The sequence below is a fragment of the Thamnophis sirtalis genome, unplaced genomic scaffold (genome assembly GCF_051295495.1).
Source record: "Thamnophis sirtalis isolate CommonGarterSnake01/CBP01778 unplaced genomic scaffold, rThaSir2_p1.2 scaffold_8, whole genome shotgun sequence".
NCBI lineage: Eukaryota > Metazoa > Chordata > Lepidosauria > Squamata > Natricidae > Thamnophis > Thamnophis sirtalis.
The window spans coordinates 57,351,126-57,375,916 of record NW_028261388.1 but is presented as its reverse complement, the minus strand read 5'-3'; the positions used below and the strand labels follow the sequence as shown (position 1 = coordinate 57,375,916).

At 43.9% G+C, this 24,791-nt stretch overlaps 1 protein-coding gene across 8 annotated transcripts in view; it reads left to right on the top strand.

Annotated features, from left to right (window-relative positions):
* Positions 1-24,791, top strand: part of KDM6A (lysine demethylase 6A) — a 281,963-nt gene that overhangs the window by 45,420 nt on the left and 211,752 nt on the right. For all 8 annotated transcript variants that reach the window (XM_014069580.2, XM_014069584.2, XM_014069582.2 and 5 more), the window contains exon 3: positions 21,698-21,806. In XM_014069580.2, coding sequence (XP_013925055.2) covers positions 21,698-21,806 — 109 coding nt within the window. The remainder of the gene's footprint in view (positions 1-21,697; positions 21,807-24,791) is intronic.

The following is a 24,791-nucleotide window of genomic DNA, read 5'->3' as shown; positions in this document are numbered from 1 at the left end:
ATGAGCTTTTTGAATTTGGAGCCGGGGGCCATGTTGAAGCACATGGTCCAGGATGGTGGCCCCCAGCAGCTCAGAGGAGGCCGGCAGGAGCCCAGCTCTCAGCCCTGCAGCAACAACCACCACCGGAGGCTCTGAGGAGCCCTTAAAAAGGTTAGAGACCATTGCAGAGGCATTAGCCAAGGGTGGGGGAGCAGCAACGGCCAAAAGGAGGCATATCTCCATCAAGGAGGTTAAAGAGGCAGGCGGTGGATCAATCCCCCTCAGCCTAACTCCAAATAGGAAAGGCAGAGGCAGCTGCTACCCCCCCCCAACCTGAGAACTCCTCCCCTCAGGGGAGGATCCCCTTCGGCTTGTCATCTGGTGTTACAGCAACCTTGCCTCACAATTTATGCAAGCCCTTTTCTGTCCCTGATTGACGAGTAACAGGAGAATTCCAGAGGCTTCTCCTTTAAGAACACTCTCCTTTAAGTAGGAGAAAGGGGGGGGGGCGAGAAGGCTCTCAGCAGGAGGCCGCAGCTCTTAGTAGAATAGAATAGAATAGAATAGAATAGAATAGAATATACTTTATTTGTATGCCGCCCTTTTCCCTGAGGGGACTCAGGGCGGCTCACAATTCAGGGGGAGGGAAGGACAAAACAAGTTACACACATGAAGACAATACATCGTTAAAAGCGCAACAATCATACTATTCGGGTGGGGTTGAAGTCTTTAGCCCCAGGCCTGTCGGGACAGCCAGGTTTTAAGGGCTATGCGGAAGGTCCGGAGGGTGGTGAGGGTACGAATCTCCACGGGGAGTTCGTTCCATAGGGTCGGAGCAGCCACCGAGAAGGCTCTCCTCTGGGTAGTTGCCAGTCGGCATTGACCGGCTGATGGAATTCGGAGGAGGCCTAATCTATGGGATCTTATTGGCCTAGTGGAGGTAATTGGCAGTAGGCGGTCTCTCAAGTACCCAGATCCAATACCATGAAGGGCTTTATAAGTGACAACTAGCACCTTGAAGCGCACCCGGAGATCAACAGGCAGCCAGTACAGCTCGCGGAGGATAGGTGTTACGTGGGTGAAGCGAGGTGCACCCACGATCGCTCGCGCGGATGCATTCTGGACCAGCTGAAGTCGCCGAATACTCTTCAAGGGCAGCCCCATGTAGAGCACATTGCAGTACTCCAGCCTAGAGGTCACAAGGGCACGAGTGACTGTTGTGAGAACCTCCCGGTTCAGGTAGGGACGCAACTGGTGCACCAGGCGAACCTGGGCAAATACCTCCCTGGTCACAGCTGACAAATGGTGTTCAAAAGTCAGCTGTGGGTCCAGGAGGACTCCCAAGTTGCGGACCCTATCTGAGGGGCATAGTATTTGACCCCCCAGCCTGAGAGATGGAACACTTGGCCAATTAGTGGGAGGGAAGCACAGCAGCCACTCGGTCTTATCTGGATTGAGTACAAGCTTGTTAACCCCCATCCAGTCTCTAACAGCCTCAAGGCCCTGGCTCATCACGTCCATCGCTTCATTGAGTTGGCACGGGGCGGACAGATACAACTGTGTATCGTCCGCATACTGATGGTATTTTATCCCGTGCCGCCGAATGATCTCGCCCAGCGGTTTCATGTAGATATTAAAAAGTAGGGGGGACAGGACCGAACCCTGCGGCACCCCATATGTTAGGGGCCTAGGGGTCGATCTCTGCCCTCCGACTAACACCGACTGCGACCTGACCGAGAGGTAAGAGGAGAACCACCGTAAAACAGTGCCTCCCACCCCCACCTCCCGCAGTCGTCGCAGAAGGATACCATGGTCGATGGTATCGAAAGCCGCAGAGAGGTCAAGGAGTACCAGGATGGAGGCATGGCCTCCGTCCCTGGCTCTCCAGAGATCATCGGTCAATGAGACCAAAGAGGTTTCTGTGCTGTAGCCAGGCCTGAAGCCGGACTGGAATGGATCAAGATAACTGGCTTCCTCCAAGGACCGCTGGAGCTGAAAGGCCACCACCTTCTCAACAACCTTCCCCACAAAGGGGAGGTTGGAGACTGGACGACAGTTGTTTAGAATGGCTGGATCCAGAGATGGCTTCTTCAGGAGGGGTCTCACCACCGCCGCCTTTAAAGCGGGGGGAAAGACCCCCTCCCGAAGGGAGGCGGCAACAACCGCCTGGATCCAGCCCCGTGTCACCTCTCTGCTGTTAACAACCAGCCAGGAGGGGCACGGGTCCAGCACGCATGTGGAGGCTCCTACAGCTCTCATAGCCTTGTCCACGTCCTCAGGGGTAACAGCTTGAAAATCAATCCAGCGATGACCTACCAGATTATCCCTTAGTGCCTCGGCTGGTTCTGCAGAATTGGAGTCCAGGTCCGCCCGAAACCGAGCAACTTTATCCGCGAGAAACTGAACGTAGTCCTCAGCCCTGCCCTGCAAAGGATCACCCGTATCCCTCTTATTTAGGAGGGAACGGGTTATCCTGAACAGGGCGGCTGGGCGCGACTCAGCGGAAGCAATCAGAGTGGCAATGTAAGTTCTTTTTGACGTCCTGATTGCCCGGATGTACTCTCTGATGCAGGATGTTAAAAGTGCTCGGTTCGAGCTGTTTTTTTTGTTGCTAATTCTTGAGGGCAGGGCTATGGTATTTGCCCCGCAGAGTCATTTGGGGAGAAGGGGGAGGAGAGGCCCCACGTGGCCCAAGATGGCAGCCCCCTGCAGCTGGGAGGACAAGCAAGAATCAAGTCCTCGCAGCTCCACTGGAGGGACAGAAGAGCCTCCAATCAGGTTAGAGATTACCCCTGAAGGCCCATCCAAGGGTGGGGGTGACTAGGCAAAGAGCAAAATACAATGCAATGCAATACTATATAATACAATAGCAGAGTGGGAAGGGACCTTGGAGGTCTTCTAGCCCAACCCCCTGCCTCGGCAGGAAACCCTATACCATTTCAGACAAATGGCTATCCAACATCTTAAAGACTCCCAGTATTGAGGCATTCACAACTTCTGGAGGCAAGTTGTTCCACTGATTAATTGTTTAACTGTCAGGAAATTTCTCCTCAGTTCTAAGTTGCTTCTCTCCTTGATTAGTTTCCACCCATTGCTTCTTGTTCTGCACTCAGGTGCCTGGAGGATAGTGGGGCTGCCTCTTCTTTGTGGCAACCCCTGAGATATTGGAACACTGCTATCACGTCTCCCCTAGTCCTTCCTTTCATTAAACTAGACATACCCGGCTCTTTCTATAGCTCAATAGCAGCAGAACGTAGCATGTCTGCTGACTAAGCTGGTTCAGCTTGGGCCACCGCTTGGAAGGTCGGCTGCACATGTATGTTGTGTGCTATGGATTCTCTACTAAAAGGGGCAACCCTTAAATAAAAATAAATAAATAATAACAATAATTTAAAAAAAAACTCCTGCAACTGTTCTTCAAAGGCTTTAGCCTCCAGTCCCCTAATCCCCTTTGTTGCTCTTCTCTACACTCTTTCTAGAGTCTCCAAATCCTTTCTACGTCACCAAGACTGAATGCAGAATTCCAAGTGTGGCCTTACCAAGGCCTTATAAAGTGGTATTAACACTTCACGTGATCTTGATTCTCTTCCTCTGTTTAGGCAGCCTAAAACTGTGTTGGCCTTTTTGGCAGCTGCTACACGCTGCTGGCTCATATTTAAAGGGTTGTCCACTAGGACTCCAAGATCCCTTTCACAGTTACTACTGTGGAGCAAGGTATACCGTATCTGTGCATTTCGTTTATGTTGCCTAAATGTAGAACCTTACTTCATCGAATTTCATTTTATTAGATAGTGCCCAATGTTCAGGTGTATCAAGATCCTTCTGTATCTTTAGCCTGCATTCAGGAGTGTTGGCTATTCCTGCCAGCTTGGGGTCATCTGCAAATTTGATGAGTCCCCCCCACTAATCAGCATTTAACAGAGAGCTAACAGTCATTCTGGCTCCTTCTTATGACCGCTTCTGGTAACAGCATCCAACCACATTTGCAGCAGTACTTAAAGAAACAATACTACTACCATGGCATGTATATTGCTAACCCAACTGTTAGCTTACATACCTAACACCCTCATCCAAATCACTGATGAAGATGTTGAAGAGTACTGGGCCCAACACAGAGCCTTGGGGTACTCCACTAGCATACTTCCCTCCATGAAGAGGCAGTTCCATCAAGGACTACACATTGTGCGGTTGGTCAGCCAGTTACAAAGCCATCCGGGTGATGCTGTCTAACCCACATTCCTCTACTTTATCTAGTAGTAGGTTATGCTCTACCTTATCAGGACTTGCTGAAGTCCAAGTAAACTATATCAACGGCATTCCTCTGGTCCACTAGTTTTGTCACTTTATCTAAGAATGCAATAGGGTTAGTCTGGCATGATCTGTTCCTTTTTGACAAACCCATGTTGGCTTTGGCTTTTGATCTGTTTTCTCCCTTTCTGAAGATGGGAACCACATCAGCAATCCTGTGGTAGTTCCCCGGTATGCCAGGATCTCTGAAAGATGTAGTTCAGTTGTTTGGAGATCTCGTCTGCCAATTCCTTCAGATCCCTGGGATGTAACCCATCCGGTCCTGGGAATTGGATCTTGTCTAGGATAGACAGGTGCTCATTTACCATTTTCTTCCCTATCTCAACTTGGGTTCCTAATCTGATTTTTGTGGTGCTGTTTTTTGACAGGTTGGACTGTTTTATCCCTTTGTGTAAAGGCAGATGCCAAACATGAGTTAAATATTTCTCTTTTACCCCTGATGCTTGTCACCTTCTGGCCACTTTCTCCCAGCAATGGACCAATTATTTCCTTAGTCCTTTCTTGTTTTTAACATGTTGGAAGATGCCCTTCTTTGCTTTTTCTTTTACCTTTGTGGCCTTTCTTTATGGTGAGCCTCCCTCACTTCATCTTTACATGCACCCTAAGGGCTCACCATTGAACTCCATCTGCGTTTGCATTCAGAATATTTCTGAGCTAATCCTAGTCATAGAATCATAGCACCCTTATAGCCAGGGAGAAAGGGTCAGACAGGCCGGTTCCAATGCCAGAACCCACCACAAACTCAGAATGGGATGTCCGACTATGAGAAATCGCAGAAGCACCTCAGATAGCCCATGATCTTAGACAGCATTCGCTGAGGGCAGAACACATATCAGGGGTGGAGAACATCAGAGCCGACTGACTCAGCCGGACCAAGGTGGACAATTTGGAGGGAGGCTGCAGCCAGCAATCTCCGAGGAGCTGGCGGAGTGCTTCGGATGCCTGGAGGTCAACTTATTCACCATGTCCCTCAACGCTCAGCTCCCGAGGTTCTTCTCCAGGTACCAGACAGGGGGGGGGGGGGCAGAAAGGGTGGACGCTCTGCGAAGCCCCTGGCCCAGGGGTCTTCTGTATGGCTTTCCGCCCTTACCCCTGATCCCCAGGGTCATACAGAAAATCCTTCGGGAGGGGGCAGAAGGGGTTCTGTTGGCTCCTCACTGGCCCCGGGGGCCATGGTTTGTAGTTCTCCAGTCGCTTTCAGGGGAGAGCCCTGGAGAATCCCCCAGGAGAGGATATCCCTCAACCAGGGTTCGCTTGTCTCTCAATGGCTCCAGCTGACTGCTTAGCTCTTGAACGGCGCATCCTGGGGAAAGACCTCTTCTCCCCAGGGTGATACAGGCTATCCAGACTGCCCGCAGAACCTCCACAGAGCGTATCTATGGCTCCGTGTGGCGGGCCTTTGCCTCATGGTGTAACTCCCTGGGGTACAATCTTATCCAGGCCACAGTGCCACAGATTCTGGACTTCCTCCATACAGGCCTGGACAGAAGGTTAGCTCCTAACACGATTAGGAGACAGGTTTCAGCCATCTCATCAGTTCTCCTGCGTGGCAGGAACCAGAGCTTGACTCACCATCCTGTGGTCAGGCAATTCTTCAAGGGGGCTTCCAACCCCAAACCGCCCACGGTATTCAGGTACCCTTCCTGGGTCTTACACAGGGTAGGGGATGCTCTAACAGACGCTCCATTTGAGCCTTTACGAACAGTTTCCCTTAAGTTCCTGACTCTTAAGGTGGCCTTTCTAGTGGCCATCATCTCCGCCAGGCGGATATCCGAACTGCAAGCTCTGTCCACCAGGGAGGATCTCTGCGTCTTCCACCAAGACAAGGTGGGGTTACAACTGGATCCGTCCTTCATGTCCAAGGTGGGCCCCTGCTTCCATCGAGCCCAGGAACTGATTTGCCCAGCTTCTGTCCAGACCCTTCTCACCCGTTGGAGAAGAAGTAGCACACTCTGGGCGTAAGGAGGGCTCTTGAGGATTTCCTCAGGAGAACCAGGCCAAACAGGAAATCCGAAGCTCTATTTGTCTCCTTCTAACCAGGGTCCTGGGTAACAAGGTAACTTCCACCACAATAGGCAGGTGGTTGCGAACCTGCATTGCTACTGCATACCAATCACAGGGCTTACAGACACCAATCATATCACAGCTCACTCCACATGGAGCGCAGCCACATCCACGGCCTGGGCCACGCAGGCATCCCTGGCCGCAATCTGCAGGGCAGCCACATGGGCTTCCCCCTCTCCCTTTGTTAGGAACTATAAACTGGACTCTTTTGTCCCGGCAGAAGCCTCTTTGGCCGCAGGGTGTTGCAGGCGGTTCACAGGGCAGGCCCGCACCTCAACTGGCATGAGTGGAGGACATGGGGCATCAGGGGTCTCCCTCCCTAGGGACGTGCAGGCTTTGGTGCGTCCCATTCTGGATCCTCCTCCCCCCTCACTATAGAGAAAGGGCATTGGTACTTACCTGATACGCCTCTTCTCATAGTGAGGGGAGGAGTATCCAGTTCTTCCCTGACTATGTTTGTACGACTAAGTGTTATGTTCATTGTTTATGAGGTTATATATAGTGATGTTGAAGACGATAAAAGCTAAGAACTGAATTAAGAGTCTGGGGTGAATGGTGCAGCGAGACAGATAGAGCTCTTCGTCAAATAATGGAGAATACCTGGTGGCCAGGGGGCGTTGCCGAAAGAGATTATCTGACTCATCCAATCATGAGAGGACAAGGTCAACCCATTCTGGATACTCCTACCCCCAATATGAGAAGAGGCGTATCAGGTAAGTACCAACGCCCTTTCGCCGGCCTTTCCAACGCTTCTCAGTTGCCGGTCTGGCTCCCCCCGGATGTTGAGATTTTCCAAAATTTCCATCACCCACTGGGTTACATGCCTCTTCAGAGAATCTTCTCTCAGCGGGGCTTCATTTAGTTCCTTCTGTTCAGAGGGGGTTTCTAACTCCAATTTCTACCCTGGTTTTCTGCTACCTCAGGTAAGAGTGACTCCCCTGGTCTTTCCTTCCCAGCCATCTTTCGTCCCGATTCCGATTGACCAACGAGGCTTTTGGGGGTCATCCAAGCTCACTCCGTTCTTTCCGCCAGGATACAAGGATCAGGTCTCTGGTTGTGGAGGGGTTTTCATCTCCCTCCAGCAGTCAGTTTCCCCTTATTCACTGTTATGCTCAGACATGGTTTGCTTAGTCCCCTCGGTAGAGTAAAAATGTTCCTCTCCTGGTTGACCACTTTGGAGAGAGATGCTGCTTTATGTAATGGCTCCTCTCTTAACGTGAGAAAGTAACGACTCTTGAAATGGATTATTTCAAAAGGAACCTTTAATCAAGCAGGATGTAAACCATTAGAAGCAAAGCAGCATCTGAAAACCTTTAGGCCATGCAAATGGGATTAAGCTGATAATGACTCGTCCCCTTTGTCTGAATGCAGATTCTGACCAATACAGAAGTGTGAAGATGCATCCTTAACTCTTCTGCCCTGGGAGTCAATAAAGCACATGTTCCCATGGCTATCTCTAGTTAGACATCAAAGTTATATATCCCACATGGCTATCATAAACATCCCTCCAGAGATATTGGGACCTTCAGTCTCCCCGTGACAGGAAACCAATTGTAAAGTTGTAAAACTCAGTTGTTTCAGATGTAGCTAATGATTTAACTTCGAGGCTCCCCTCCTCCCAATTGAATGGCAGTATCACTTTCAGGGATCTGACATGTTGCCGGTATGACCCTCAGGGTCTGGCCTAAGGCAGGGAGAAAGAGGATCTCATTCATTCATCTATTTCTATAGGATCTCCTATAGAAACAGAGAGGAATGGCAGGACTCCAGTCAAGTCCAGATTGGCTAGCCTAGATGCAGTGACCAAGTTCAAAGCTAAGGATTGGGCTCATAAGAAATCCTTCAGGGCTGAGGAAAAGGCAGCCAAGCAAAGGCAGAAGACCTTGGATTGGGAATTTAATAGAGCCAGGAAAGAATCAGATTTGCCAGGACATTTAGGAGGGAATCCAGCAGAACTTCTTAGGGTCTGTTCCCCTGATGCTCTTAGTGAGCAGTACGAGTAGGAGCAATTGCCTAGGTCTAGGACTCAGTCAGACCCTCCAGCTCAGATGAGGCGAGAGCTCCAGGAATGAAAGTCCAGTAGGGGACACAGACAGGTTTCAGAGGCAACATTCACCCCTACAGCAGTGGGACTCCATCTGGAAGGGTTTCAAGAACAGGACATTCACCCCTACAGCAGTGGGACTCTGTCTGGAAGGGTTTCAAGAACAGGAGCCGAGGTGGCGCAGTGGTTAAATGCAGCACTGCAGGCTACTTCAGCTGACTGCAGTTCTGCAGTTTGGCTGTTCAAATCTCACCGGCTCAGGGTTGACTCAGCCTTCCATCCTTCCGAGGTGGGTAAAATGAGGACCTGGATTGTTGGGGGCAATATGCTGACTCTGTAAACGGTTTAGAGAGGGCTGAAAGCCCTATGAAGCGGTATATAAGTCTAACTGCTATTGCTAGGACATGCCATCCCTTTTGAGACTTTGGATTTCTCAGGCCATCAGACAGGAGATGGCTGAGATGCATCAGGGCCTGCAATTACCTTGATAGGTTGCCGACCAGGACAGGCATCTTGATGTCGGGTACCCTGCAGCGAAGCCCCCCAATTACAAGGGCCAGGCAAGGTCCTGATTCCCCGGAAATCTCCGTCCACAGCCAGTCTTCTCTATCAGAAGGGAAAATCCTTGGCAAAGGGAAATTTTCCGAAGGTGAGGGGGGGACAGCCTTGTAGGCCAACCTTCAAGGGCCTATTCAATGCCTCCCTCTTTAAATCACTTCTATCTAAAGCTTGAAGCACTGCTCTCCTGGGAAAGAACTCAAGTGCTCCAGAGCCAGCCCAGGGTTTGGTCGAACAGGAGGACTTCCTTTTCACAGAGCACACTACAGAGGTGGATGCCATCCCTACTCCAGGGATATTCTTGGATGTTATAAAGAGACAATTGGCTTCTCCAGCTGTATTTTCTAGACCCAGTGGACTTGGTCCAGGTGCCAAAGGTTGATACTCCAGTGGCTGCCTTAACGTCACCCTCGGTACTTCCACTGAACGCGGAAGATGCCTGAAGGCAGAAGAGAGAAAGGAAGAGATGGCTCTTCACTAGGATCTCAGCAAGGTGATGGTGGCGGCTGAATTTACTGCATATGCATCTTTAAACATAGCTAAGTTCTCCCCTAGAGCCAGTGCCTCTTCGTTGACGCTCATCATATGTTATAACTGGACATTGGCACATGGACGCCAAGAATAAGTGGAAGCTGGCATCCACTCCCTTTGGGAGAGGAAATCTCTTTGGGACATCTCTGGATCCATTTCTAGTAGAAAGGAAGGTCCTTCCGTCCCAGGGCAGGCGGGCAGATTTCCTTGCCACCCTATATTTCAGGCAGCTCTCCTTTCGGCAGGAGGAGGCAGGCAACTACCCTCCCTACCAACAACGGCCTTTCTGCCCAGAACCAGATACCACAATGATAGGTCAGGCTTTGGCAACAGAGGCAGGCAACAGTCGCAGGGCAGACAACCCATTTGAGGCAGTAGCAATAGACCATTCAGATGCCAGAAGTCATATGGGGACAACACTCCCCATAGGGAGTCATCTTGGTTTTTTCTCAGATTGTTGGGAGGAGATCATGACAGACTCGGTAAAGGAGACCATAAGATCAGGGCTGTCCCTAGAATTCCTATCCACTCCTCCAAGATTCTTCCTCCGCTGCCCCATTTCCAGAGACTGGGCAAGACGAGAACTCATGAAATCAGCGATCCAACATTTGTTCCATATTCAGGCCATCCAGCCGGTTCCGGTGGAGCAGCAGGGGCTCGGATTTTATTCAATCTTGTTTTGTCATTCTAAAGGCCTCGCGGGGTGGGGGTGGAGAGAAATTTTGAACCTCAAGGAACTAAACAAGCATCTGGTTTAAAGAAGGTTCAAGATTGAATTGAATTGAATTGAATTTATTGAATTTCTATGCCGCCCTTTTCCCCGAAGGGGACTCAGGGCGGCTCACAACCCAAGTCAAAGGGGAAGGGTACAATAAGGAATAAAAAGACAGACAAAACAATACCATAGTTTAAAAGCACACAACAACCATACCATTCGAGGGGGGGACAAGACTCATTAGCCCCAGGCCTGTCGGAATAGCCAGGTTTTAAGGGCTTTGCGGAAGGCCTGGAGGGTGGTGAGGGTTCGAATCTCCATGGGGAGCTCGTTCCAAAGGGCCGGAGCAGCCACAGAGAAGGTCCTCCTCCGGGTGGTTGCCAGACGGCATTGACCAGCGGATGGAATACGGAGGAGGCCTAATCTGTGGGATCTAATCGGTCTATTGGAGGTGATCGGCAGCAGGCGGTCTCTCAAGTACCCAGGTCCAATACCATGAAGGGCTTTATAAGTGATGACTAGCGCCTTGAAGCGTATCCGAAGACCAATAGGCAGCCAGTGCAGCTCGCGGAGGATAGGTGTTACGTGGGTGAACCGAGGTGCACCCACAATCGCTCGCGCGGCTGCATTCTGGACAAGCTGAAGTCTCCGAATGCTCTTCAAGGGCTGCCCCATGTAGAGCACGTTGCAGTAGTCCAGTCTTGAGGTCACAAGGGCACGAGTGACTGTTGTGAGGGCCTCCCGTTTCAGGTAGGGATGCAACTGGTGCACCAGGCGAACCTGGGCAAATGCCCCCCTGGTCACAGCTGACAAGTGGTGTTCAAAAGTCAGCTGTGGGTCCAGGAGGACTCCCAAGTTGCGAACCCTGTCTGAGGGGCGTACTGTTTGACCCCCCAGCCTGAGAGATGGAAAACTTGGCCAATTAGTGGGAGGGAAACATGCCAGCCACTTGGTCTTATCCGGATTGAGTGCAAGCTTGTTAACCTCCATCCAGACCCTAACAGCCTCGAGGCACTGACACATCACGTCAACCGCTTCACTTAGTTGGCACAGGGCGGACAGATACAGCTGTGTATCGTCCGCATACTGATGGTATTTTATCCCGTGCCGTCGAATGATCTCACCCAGCGGCTTCATGTAGATATTGAACAGGACGGGGGACAGGACCGAACCCTGCGGCATCCCATAATTCAGGGGCCTAGGGGACGATCTCTGCCCTCCGACCAACACCGACTGCGACCTGTCCGAGAGGTAGGAGGAGAACCACCGTAGGACAGTGCCTCCCACCCCCACCTCCCGCAGTCGTCGCAGAAGGATACCATGGTCGATGGTATCGAAGGCCGCTGAGAGGTCAAGGAGCACTAGGATGGAGGCATGACCCCCATCCCTGGCTCTCCAGAGATCATTGGTCAGTGCGACCAAGGTGTTTTCCGTGCTGTATCCAGGCCTAAATCCCGACTGGAAGGGATCTAGATAATCGGTTTCCTCCAAGGACCGCCGGAGCGGAAAGGCCACCACTTTCTCAACAACCTTCCCCACAAAGGGGAGGTTGGAGACTGGACGATAGTTATTTAAAACGGCTGGATCCAAAGATGGCTTCTTCAGAAGGGTCTCACCACCGCCGCTTTTAAAGCGGGGGGAAAGAACCCCTCCCGAAGGGAGGCGATAACAACCACCTGGATCCAGCCCCGTGTCACCTCCCTGCTGTTAACAACCAGCCAGGAGGGGCACGGGTCCAGCACACATGTGGAGGCACTTACAGCTCCCATGGCCTTGTCCACTTCCTCAGGGGTAACAGCTTGAAAATCAAGATGCACTTTCTTCAGTCCATCCTGCCAGAATTTGGGAGCGGGACTTCTTAACTTCTGTAGATTTGACGGCGGTTTACCTCCACATCCCTATCTGTCCATGTTGCAGGCAATTTCTGAGGTTTTGCTATGCAGGGCTTCTGTTTGGCCTAGCATTGGCCCCAAGGACTTTCACCAACATTATGGTACATCTGGCCGCATACCTCAGGGCCTTACCAATTCAGACTCAATGTTATCTGGAAGATCTCTTAATTCAGGCATCGTCCCTCTAGGAGGCAGAAAGGAATCTACGCACTACTATACAGGTCCTGAGGGATCACAGTTTCTCAATAAACCTGGACAAATGCCATCTGTTTCCCACAATAAGGCTTGTCCATTGGGGGGCATTCCTAGACATGATATCTGGACAGGTTTTTCTATCCCAGGAGACGCAGGACAGCATCAGGGCCTTGATAGCCCAGATTTGGGTGGACAGAATAGCACCGTTGGCCTTGCTGTTCCAACTTCTGGGAAAGCCTGCATTTCCTTAGTGCCCTGGGCAAGGTTCTGCGCCAAGCCCCTCCAGTGGTTTATGCTTCCCTACCAGAGGACAGGGCACAGTATCTCAAAGTCAACGGTGTGGGTGCCGCTGAGGGTATTTAAATCATTAAATACCCTCTGGTGAGGGTCCAGTGCCATCTGCAGGAAGTGGACAGGTGGACAATAAGATCTGATGCCAGCCTTTTTGGTTGGGGGGGCACTTCGAGTCTCAGATGGCCCAGGGGCAGTGGACACCGCAGAAGTTATGCCACAGTATCAACTGGCTGGAGCTCAGGGTGGCCCGCCTGGCTGTCAGGGCATTCCAGCGGGAGATTTCTGAGTGCCATGTCTGCCTTCTGACAGACAATGTGGCAGCAAAGACCCACATCAATCAACCAGACCGAATGGGTGGCCAGCTGGCTGTGCAGACTCTTAAGTAGGGCTTATTTTGGAGGTAGGGCTTAGGCACATGCATAAAAACACGATAGGGCTTATTTTTGGGATAGACCTTATTTTGGGGGAAATTGTATTAAAAGCAAGTAAGCACTAACTTTCCAATTAATGTTATATTTCTTGTGCATGGAAATTATGCGGTTTATGACTACTCTGTTTATCACTCATGAATATTCTGAAACAACCCTCGCATCCTTGCAACTGTACATAATGTACTCTCAATTTATAGTTTTCATTTAGCAGTTATTACTGTTAAGTATAAGTTGAAATTATGGAGATGATTCAATATTTTTGTATAATTGCAAAAATAAATGTACTTATCTGCTTCAAAGAATGGAATAGAAAGTTTCCTATATAATATTTGCATTAGAGAGAAATGAATCCATTTTCTGTTTTTTTTAAATATGTTCTGATGTAAAGTTGGGTAATTTCAGTGAGCACGTAATTCATTGGGGTTGTTTTTTCTCAGCCCAAGGCATTAATGGCTGAAGTTTACTTTGAAGATCTAAATTGTGAGACCAACCAGACATTAGCCTGTACAATGAAATTGCCTGTGAAGGAGAATATTTAGTTACTGTATATAATTCTCTCTGAAAAGTCCTCTTTTCAGTTCCTTGTGTTTCCTTGCCTAATTTAAAGCTGCTTGGTTGAAAGATATAAAAGAAAGGAAACTAAATAAATAAGTTATGACACAATTCCTTTATGTGTTCTTTTTATACACAGTAAGGTCCATTTATCCATAATAGTGCAATAGTGAGCAAAATATAGCATCAATTCAGACATTATCCACATCATTATTAGAAAGATCAATTATAGTTATTAAATGACAAATAAGACTATGAGAGCATGAATTGAAATGTTTTTATTTAATATATTTATCTTTATATTAACTATGATTAGCCATGATGTACAAATTTGGGAAGCATGAAGGTAGGAGAGTTAAGAAGATGGCATTTGAGATCGCAGATGTTCCTGTTGATTGTTATTTAAAGGTACTTTTTCTAGTACCATAATTTATTTACAGTTCAGGTCATTTGGCTTGTACTTTTTAGCAGAGCGCAGTGAGTCACAGAATAAGATTAAAATGAGGCAAACAATGATAATAATTTAATCATACTTTCAGGAGGTTTTTGTAGGAGAAGGAGTGGCAGAACCTGGGGGTGGAGTCAAAAGATTAATCAGTCTAATAGTTTCTCTGTAGTCACAAATGGATTAAGTCCAACCCTCCTGAATTCCATTTACCTTTATCTAGTGCCAAAGTAATGTTAACCATTTGTTGAGTAGATTTCTATGCATAGGCATCAATAGTAATAAGTCAGTTTAATTGGAATTAAACTTATGTTCTGGCCTTTTGCTCTTGATAGTTTTTATGATATTGTTCATTAAGTTTTTCCCCTTCGAATTCCTATTCATCTAATGGAAAATATGCATTTGTTACAATTCATAATTTGCAAATGTGTTCTCAAACTATGACATTGAAAGGCAAATGACATTGATGGGAGCTTTCTTCCTGAATAAATAATGCTATAGCTTTTTATAGCTTATTTAATAGCAAAGAATGAAAAAATTCATACACTTGTAAATTTGGAGCACCATGTATTGCTCCAAATGTTCACTGGCCTTCTTATAATTTGTATCTTATTAGTCAAATGATGATTGAATTCAGTTTTAGTTAGAGAAATTTGATAGCTGAGATCTTTTGGTCGGACACTTATAAAACTGTTCCTTACTGCTTCTTGCTTGTTTTAATTAGTCAGAAGAGATTTGCTGTATTAAGCAAGGGCTTCAAATATCTTTCTTCTAGAAATACTCCCAAGTTGCTTTTAAAATGACATATTCTGGCCACTAGCATGAATTAAAGTGTTACAATTATTTTAAAGTCGATTTTAAATTTTTATTTTTTTACGTAATAATTTGGTAGATAGTAAAATATATATGTATACTAACTTTAAAATTAATTTCTAAAATTAATGTCTCTTACCATCTAGAGGAGGTTTTCTATGTACTGTAGTATTTACTTGTTTCAATGTTAATATTGGTAATGATTTTTTTACTTAACATTATTTAAGACAGAGGTGGCAAAGACTAATTCTTTTTTCTGGTCAAAATTTGCCGAAGCAGTTTGACAACTCTGTGAAACTTAACAAAAAATAAATTTACTGGGTGCTTACATTTCGCAGAGGCCTCTCCTTCCAGTGGCCTGTGTGGACTCTGCCAGGCCTCTTGATAATGTTTGGAGTGATGTGAGAACTTGACTCCTATTTTGACTTAACTACTTCCTTGCAGAAGTGGTAAGAGACTCGGTTGGCCCTATTTCCATTTTATAGAGCACCTGGCTTGGTTAGCAGATTATCAGCAGTCAACAACTTTGGCCAGTGTTATTCTGATTCCATGCTTAGGCATGAATCCTGATTGAAGGAGTTTACGTAATTTACATTTTTAGAGGATTCTGTAATTTCTCCATTTGAGGGGTAAGATTGAGTTCAAGTGGTAGTGTCAATTTTTTAGGGAGGTAATGGTTTCATGAGGCATCATAGTGTTGCAGTGATGGTCCTTTTTGTTTGGGTAGTTCCAGTCGATGTTCAACTGGAAGTCAAGCCCAGAGTCCCCTACCTGGGATGCCTCAGGGCTTGACACTCTCACCCTTTATGTTTAACATCTCTATAAAACCATTTGGAAAGTCTTTTGTAAGTTTGGTAGCTGGTATCATCACAATGCACAATGGTATATCTTCTATCAGTGTTAAGAGGCTGAGCGGTCTGGAGGAGGAGAAGTTTACTCAGGGTCAACCCTGGCAAGGCCAGACAGCTGTGGGTATTCAGCAGACCTAAAATTTCAGTCCTTGATGAAATACTATTTAAAGAGCAAATATTTATTTATTTATTTATTTATTTATTTATTAGACTTATATACCGCTTCATAGGGCTTTCAGCCCTCTAAGCGGTTTACAGATTTTTTAGCAAATTGAGTCAGCAACTTGCCCCCACAGTCTGGGTCCTCATTTCACCCACCTCGGAAGGATGGAAGGCTGAGTCGACCTTGAGCCGGTGAGATTTGAACCGCTGAACTGCAGATCACAGTCAGCTGAAGTGGCTTGCAGTACTGCACCCTAACCACTGCGCCACCTCGGCTCTTTAAATAAATAAAAAAATAAAAGCTGTGGCCAAGAAAGCTGTGCACTGATCCATCTAGGACACTTTTTTTTAAAAAAAGATTTTTATTAATAAACATGTAAAATACACACACACAAAATTTAGACGTGCACCACATTTATACAATACAATACAATACGAACAGGAACTTCCTGTTCTTTATAATAGCAATTATCAATTGATACCACTCACCTTATATTATTTCCCCTTCTATTGTATTTCATTTGGATTTCACCATTCTTAACCCTCTTATTTTACTCATAACTATTATTTTTTGAGTTTTGTTATATTCGTTCATTGATTTTTGTTTCTTTCCTCCATCCACCTATACCATTTATCCCATATCTGGTAGAATTCTGATTCTTCTTTTCTCTGGATTTCTTTAGCTAGTTTGTCCATTTCGGCACAGTCCATAACCTTTCTTATTATTTCATCTTCGCTTGGAATTAATTTGTTTTTCCATTTCTGGGCAAAGGCAATCCTTGCCGCCGTAATTATATGTAGTATTAAATTCTGGATTTATTTTTTGTATTTCGCAGACATTATTCCTAATAAAAAAACTTCAAGTTTCCATTCTATTTTAACCCCTGTTATTGCCTCCAGCCAATTTTTGATCCTTTTCCAAATTTTTTTAGCCTCCTCACAGGTCCACCATAAATGGTAATATGTTCCGTGTATTGATTCGCATTTCCAACATTTTGGGGAGGTCTTTGTTAAGATTTTAGCTAACCTTGTTGGTGCCAGGTGCCATCTGTAAACCATTTTGTACTGGTTTTCCTTGTATGCAACTGATAGTATCATTTTTAAGTTTATTCCCCCAAATTTTTCCCATTTGTATAATTCAATATTATAGCCAAAGTTCTGCGCCCATTTTATCATTTGTTCTATCACAATTTCCTCTTCCATTTTATACTTCAGGAGGAATTTATATATTCTCCCTATCATCTTTCTATCTGAGCTTTGAATAATTTTATCCAATTCATGTGGTTCTGATTCAATGTCATATAATTTAGTATCTTTATTGTAATTAGTTTTGGTTTGGAGGTAAGTTAGCCAGTCAACTTTCATGTTCTGATCTGCCAATTCTTCAATTGTTTTTAAATTTCCCTGTCTATCAATTAAGTCTTAGGATTTTGTTCCAATCTGTACAATTTGGGTGAGTCCTTTCTGTTGGTGATAGCCAATTCAGGATTTTCACATAGTGGATTTTTTTGATTTTGAGCCATTTATGCAATAACGCTCTTCTGATTAAATGATTTTGAAAGTATTTGTCCATTTTATTTTTATCATCCCACAGGAATGTATGCCAGCCTGCTTGCAGATCATGGCCTTCTAAGGTCAAAATTCTTTTATTCTTTAGCTCTATCCAATCCTTCACCAATGTTATTGTTACTGCTGATGCGTATAAATCCCAATTTGGTAAGGCTAAGCCTCCCCTCTCCTTGCTGTCTTGCATTGACTTTAGTTTAATCCTTGGTTTTCGTCCCTGCCAATTGAACCTAGCGGTTATTTTATTTAATTCTTGAAAGAATTTTTTACCTGGATTAATAGTGCAGCTTGCAATAGGAATAGGATTCTTGGTAAAATATTCATTTTAATTGTCGCTATACATCCCATGAGTGATAACTGAATATTTTTCCAATTTTCTAAATCTTTCTTTATTTGTATCACTAATTTATTATGATTATCGTCTTTAATTGTGGAACATTTTCCAACACTTCCCCAAGTATTTAACTTTCTTAGTTGTTTGCATTCTGGTTGCTACTTCCAGTTCCTCTTCTTGCTTTTTTGTCATGTTCTTGGTTATCATTTTTGTTTTGTCTTTATTGATCTTTAGTCCTGCCACTTCGCCATATTCTTCTAATTTTTGAATTAATTTCAGGCTGGATTCTAATGGGTCCTCTAGAACAAATACTAAGTCATCAGCATGGGCTTGGGTCTTATATTCTTCATTTTTGAGTCTTAAACCTTTTATTCCCTGGTCTTTCCGAATTTCATTTAGTAAAATTTCCAAAGTTAAAATAAACAGCAAAGGAGAGAGGAGGCATCCCTGTCTGACTCCTTTTTTAATTTCAATCTTTTCTGTTAGATCTCCATCAGAACTTTGGCTGTCTAAGTGTTATAAAATTCTTCCATCATTTTTATAAATTTTTCTCTGAATTTCATCTCGTTCAATAGTGTTATAAATTTCCAGATTACGTTGTCAAATGCTTTTTGTGCATCAAAGAAAACCAGTACCATTTGCTTTTCTGGATGCGCCTCGTAATACTCTATTATGTCTAAGATGATTCTCGTATTATTTTTAATGTGTTTGTGGGGTAGAAATCCATTTTGGTCCGGATGTATTCGTTCATTTAAAACCTGTTTAATTATTCCTGCCATAATTGCTGCAAATATTTTATAATCAGAGTTTAATAATGAAATTGGCCTGTAATTTTGAATTTCATCTAGGACACTTTTAATGTGCAACCATCTCACAATATAGTGTTACAGTGTGCTCTGAGTGAGGTTGCTCTTGAACACTAGAAGTTAAAACTGGTTCAGACTGCAACAGCACAGGCAGTAATGCCTCAATGTGCCCAAATAACTCTTGCTTACCATTTGGTTTCTTGGTGCATATTAGAATGCTAGTTGCCATTTATAAAGCTGTTCATGGCATTGAACTACTTATCTGAGTGACTGTCTACATTTTCTGCCTGTCCTGTACAATTAGACAGAAAGATGCCTTTGGAATCCTATTAATTTGAACAATGCCATTTGTTGGGACCATTTCCTATAACAGAAACTTGCCCCCATTCTCCAAGTTGTAAGGTTTCCACTCTGAAAATTCTTGAAAGTCCTTGAAATTTCGCTGAGGGTTTGGATAGGCATTGAGTCCCTTTTAGGGTTCTGTTTGCTAACATGAACTTTTTTTACTGGACATATACTCATCTTTGCTTGTTTTTATTAGTCCCGCTATCAGAATTCCAACTCCCACCCATGTCACCCAGGATCTTGGATGGGAGTTGGGAGGTCTTCTAAATTTAATAAATAGATTGATAGATACATTTTAAAATTAAAATAATTAATTCTCACATTGTACTTCATTAAAACCCCAATCAGTTTATCTGTTCTGCAGTATTACAGCTGCAAGATAAAAAACAGGTTTCAAAGACTATTCAAGAATTACTTTGTCGGGTGTATATGTCCTCTAGGCCAGTGGTCCCCAACCTTTTTATCGCCGCGGACCAGTCAGCCTTTGATAATTTTACCGTGGCCCGCTGAGCGCGCGCAGAGGTGAGGGGGCATTGTTCGCGACGACACATTGATTGTTTATATATCAGATTGTTTTGATTAAACAACTTTTATTTTATTGTATTTAAACATGCCTTACAAAATAAAATACAATTACATAAATATAAAGTGCAAGGCTACGCTACTAGTGCTGTCTACGCTAGCCCTACGTAGCTGCGCAGGCGCTCTTAGGTTTTTTTCAGGAATCGGCCAGCGCTGAAGCGCTGAAAAGGAATGAGAAGGGCGGCGCTGGACACAGGGGGGCGGTGGGCCGCTGGTGACGTCAGAGTGCCACCAGCGGTCCAGTAACACCCCTTGTGCCAGTTAGCCCTATTTTGCATACAGAAAGAAACTATGGCCCCCGGCCGCTGCAGCGATCATGGCCCCCAGCCGCTGCAGCGATCATGGCCCCCGGCCGCTGCAGCGATCATGGCCCCCGGCCGCTGCAGCGATCATGGCCCCCGGCCGCTGCAGCGATCATGGCCCCCGGCCGCTGCAGCGATCATGGCCCCCGGCCGCTGCAGCGATCATGGCCCCCGGCCGCTGCAGCGATCATGGCCCCTGGCCGCTGCGCGGCCCGGTGCCAGGTACTCCACGGCCCGGCACCGGTCCGCGGACCGGGGGTTGGGGATCACTGCTCTAGGCCATATGCTTGTTCTCAGTAGATTTAAAAACTGTATTTACAATAGCAAAAAAACAAAAACAATTTCTCCCTTATCAATGCTCAATGTAAAAACCAGACAATTACACTTCTGCTTCTTCTTACCAAACTAATATACTTCAGTTTATTTCAAGGATGAGGTAATTGGTAATTATTGAAATTAAATCTGAACATTCAAATTGCTAACCTTCAGCTATGGCAAGATGATTCAGAAACCTCAGACCATAGGTTTGACTATAGTTTAGTATAATTACAGATGTAGACTGGTGATTTTTTTTAATCTTTAATCTGATTATTGTATTGCAAATACTTTTTCAGCATTGAAGTATTTTTGTCAAATGTGATATTTGATTTCACTTTGAAGATAGGCAGCTTATTTTTCATATGAAAATTTTGTCATAAGGCAGACAGTATTCAGTTTAGTGCTCATAAAGCAAATAGATGATAGAGCAGTATAAGGTGTTCACATATTTTAATCTGTGCAGTAATGCTTCTTCAGGCATTTGCTTCTTTGCTTTTCTTATGATGTAACTGTTGATATTGCCAGCTTATTTTCTTCAAACCTAGGTCCCACAGTTTTAATACAAAGGATTGATATCTACAGCATTTTCCCCTATTTTCCATATATTTATGGAAAAATCACCTTTATGCTTTTAATCAAATATAAGATGCGTGCAAGAAAATACAAAACCAACAACAATAATAACAACTGGTCAGTGATCTGAATAAATTTGCCCAAAAAGCATACTAAAAGAAAGAAAGAAAGAAAGAAAGAAAGAAAGAAAGAAAGAAAGAAAGAAAGAAAGAAAGAAAGAAAGAAAGAAAGAAAGAAAGAAAGAAAGAAAGAAAGAAAGAAAGAAAGAAAGAAAGAAAGCCAAGTGAATGCCATTGTAAATTTTGCTTCATGCCCATATTATTATAGCATTTTTTTCTTGCAAACAAAAATGTTTCCTAATTAATAAGGTACATACAATGTAACATATTCTATTAATTAGCAAATGGAGGTAGAAAATTTCAGAATGTAGACTTAGGAATGCTACTGCACAGAAATACTGATGTTTTTTTCCTCCCAATTCTTTGTTCTTCATTCTCATCTAATTTTTTACAAATTTGAATGGCAAATGAACCTAATTACAATATTTTACCAAGCTGTTTTTCTTACAGTTTTTGATATGGCTTATAAAAAGATACCTTTCAGGTACATGGATCTGAAGCTAGTTTATTTAAAAATCATTTTTTCTAGTTTCATAAAATATGTTATGCCAGAACGGTGTGGTATTTAATGCTAAAATAAGATTTACTCCTTCATTTATAATTTCTGCTACAGCAGAATTGTTCTTATAGACAAGTGACTAATACCTTAATGTATTAAACTAAACTATCATCTTAATATTTAATAATTATTGAAAGATATATGATTAGATTATTTTATTCAGAATGAAAATTATGCAAATTAAACAATTGTATCATCATAGCAGTAAAATAAGGACATATGCATTTCCCTAAAATAAAAACTAATATTATGTAAGATGGCAAAATATTGGATTGCTTCTTAGCTTTGCAACAAAAGTCAATTTTAAAGTATATATATTATCAATAGTATATTTCTAAAGAATATCCTTTTTTTTCCAGGCTGTTGGCTGCTATGAATCGTTAATATTAAAAGCAGAAGGAAAAGTTGAATCAGATTTCTTTTGCCAGTTAGGTCACTTCAACCTTTTATTGGAAGATTATCCAAAAGGTAAGTCTATTATAATTTATTTTAGTATTTTCCACTCAGAATCCTAGATCAGTACTACATATATAGTACAGTACTTACATTTCCCCCCTTTTTTTGGAGAGGCAACATTATACAAAATACATAGAAAAGTAATAACAGGGAAAAGAAATTAAAGGAAGGAGATAAAATAAAACCCAACCAAATTTATTTTAAACCAGTACCATTCATTGTTCTTCTCTACATCTTTCTATCCATGCAAACCATTCTTGCTTCTATCATGTCCATTTACATACTAACTTTTTTTCCAATAATCCCCTAAACTGCAACTTTCTCAATCTTTCATTTTCTCTGAACTCATTTCCTCTTCATTTATTTTTTAGTGATCAGTTATTCCTTATAGGTGTAAGGTCAAATAACCTTATTTCTTTTCTACCGGTTACTCGTTTTCTATCTCTATTTGTTCATATCTAGTCATTGATATTTTTAATCTTTAAATTAATCTGTTCCTTTCTGTATTTCTCTTGACATATCTGTCTCTGTTAATGAAGTAGGAAGAAGCATAATCAATTTTTGTTTGTTTCAACATTCATTCCTTGCCATAGACTATGTAGCATCAACTACATTTCTAACAGTATTTGCATATCTTACATTTTTTCCCATTCATTTTATGATCTAAAAATTCAACTAGGACAAGCAAATTTATCTATTTCCTCTAATTTTTGTCATACATGTATAACTTGCAATACTTAGTGCCTTAAAATTTCAAATGCATACTCCTCACTCTATCATACAGTCTAATACAGGTAATCCCTGGGTTACAAGGGTTCCCTTAGCGAATGTTCGAAGTTATGTGATCAGTTCCCCCTAGCGTTTCCAAACAAGGACCAAAACTATGAATCTTGCAGCACCATGGCAGTTGTTTGCCCTTACGAACAACTGCAGAGACTCTGCAACATTTGTCCTCATGTTTCTGGCCAAAATGGAGCTTCTGAGGGGCAGATCCACCCCTCAGAAGCTCCGTTCGGGTGTCCAGACGCCTCGCCTGACACTTGCTGGCTGAAATGGAGCTTCTAAGGGGTGGATTTACCCCTCAGAAATCCTGTTCAACTTTCCAGAGGCCTCCCCTGGCCCGTTGCAGGCCAAAATGGAGCCTCCGGGGGGCCCAGATCCGAGCCTTCTTGGGCCGGATCTTGTCCACTGATGCTCCATTCGGCCCTCTGTGGGCTTCCCCGGACTATTGCAGGCCAAAATGGAGCTTCCAGGGCCCGGCCCCCAGAGGCTCCATTTCACTTTGTAACGGGCCAGGAGAAGCCCACGGAAGGCTGAATGGACCTTGGTGGATGGCATCCGGCCCCTGGAGGCTCCATTTAAGCCTGCAACAGGCTGGGGGAGGACCGTGGAGGGCTGAATGGAGCCTTGAAGGGGCAGATTCCCCCCCCCCCCCCTCAAGCTCTATTTTGGCCATGCTGGGCGAGGCATGCGGAGGCCCAAACGGAACTGCAGAAAGGCACATGAGGCTGGAGAGGAGACTGTTTGCTAGATCTTCACAAGGTAAGGAGCCCCTGTGTGGCAGGTGGTATGGGGAAGCAATTGTGGGCAGTGTGAGGTATTTCAATGGATCGGGGAGTCCTTGGGTACTCTTAGGCAGGTGGCCTGTTCCATTGGTAGGCTCCCCTATGACCTTCCCCACCCTGAAATATCTCATGTGCACTTAATTGCCCATGCATTTGATTGCTAATCAAATGCATGGGCAAAGACGGCAGTGATCCCTTTAAAGGTACGAGATTCATTCCCTTGAATCCTCGGTTTACGAATGGAATGGGCAGACTCCATTCCATTCGTAACTCGAGGATTACTTGTACTTGATGCAAATTATATGAGCTTTTTTAACAACAACCTATTGTCTACATGCAGAATTATATGTATTTTTATATCTCCAACACGCATATTTTTAATGTTACCATGGGCATTCCTTACATATAAATACATTGAACCAGTCAAGGACACATTGTTACCAGCACTCATTCATTCCATTTCAGCTATCATTTCTCCTTTCACATTGCCTCTTCTCCTTTGTTTCCACCCCAAAGATTCATTTCTGGTATTACCCAAAATGCTATGTCTCAAATTCAGAATCTCTCATCATCACTGTTTCTTTCATAATAAACAATCGGTTCTATTGTGCTTTTAGGTATATTCCTTTGCCATGTGTTTGCGTGTAGGTTAATGCTTAAACTGACATAAACATTTTTAAAGCAGCTACTCACCAAAAAAATCACATGCTAGAATCTTCGAATGGCCAATTACTCTGTATATTCCATTCATATCACTTAAGAAAAATAATTTTTCTTTCGAGATTGCACTCATTTAAAAGTTTTTCTTCAAGCCCATCCCTTGTTTCTTTCATAATTAGCAACTATTGCTAACATATGGATATAGAGAACAAGCTAGATGACACAATTCATGCTTTCTGATATACATTTTAATAGTTTCATATGTAATTAAACATATATCTTATCTATGCTTATGTTATTTTATGTAAATTACATTTCCTAATCTAAAAGCTACCTCTGAAATCTCTCAATCTGCTGCTAATTAGAAAATACTGGATTGTCATTTAATAATGCTGTCGATAATTCTACTTTCTACCTTTGGAATTATATTGATAGGAGAGCCATAAAATATCCATTACATCTTGTATTGTTCTTTGGTCCTTACTGTTAACTGAAAACGATAATTTCAGAAAATAATCAGATTAGAGAAGTCTATCTGGAGTCTATATGTTTATTTTAAGTTAAGTCTTTGAAAAAAGTAATTAAGGACTAGATTATCAACACTAAATTCTTATAACCTACCAGTTTGTTTTTATTTCAAGTACATTTATTATGAAAAATGTCATCTTGAAATACAATTGTATATATGCATAAGCAGTCTTGTTCACAAATGATATTTAATTAACCCTTCCAAGTATATTGTATAATCTATAATATTGATACTTGGTGTAGT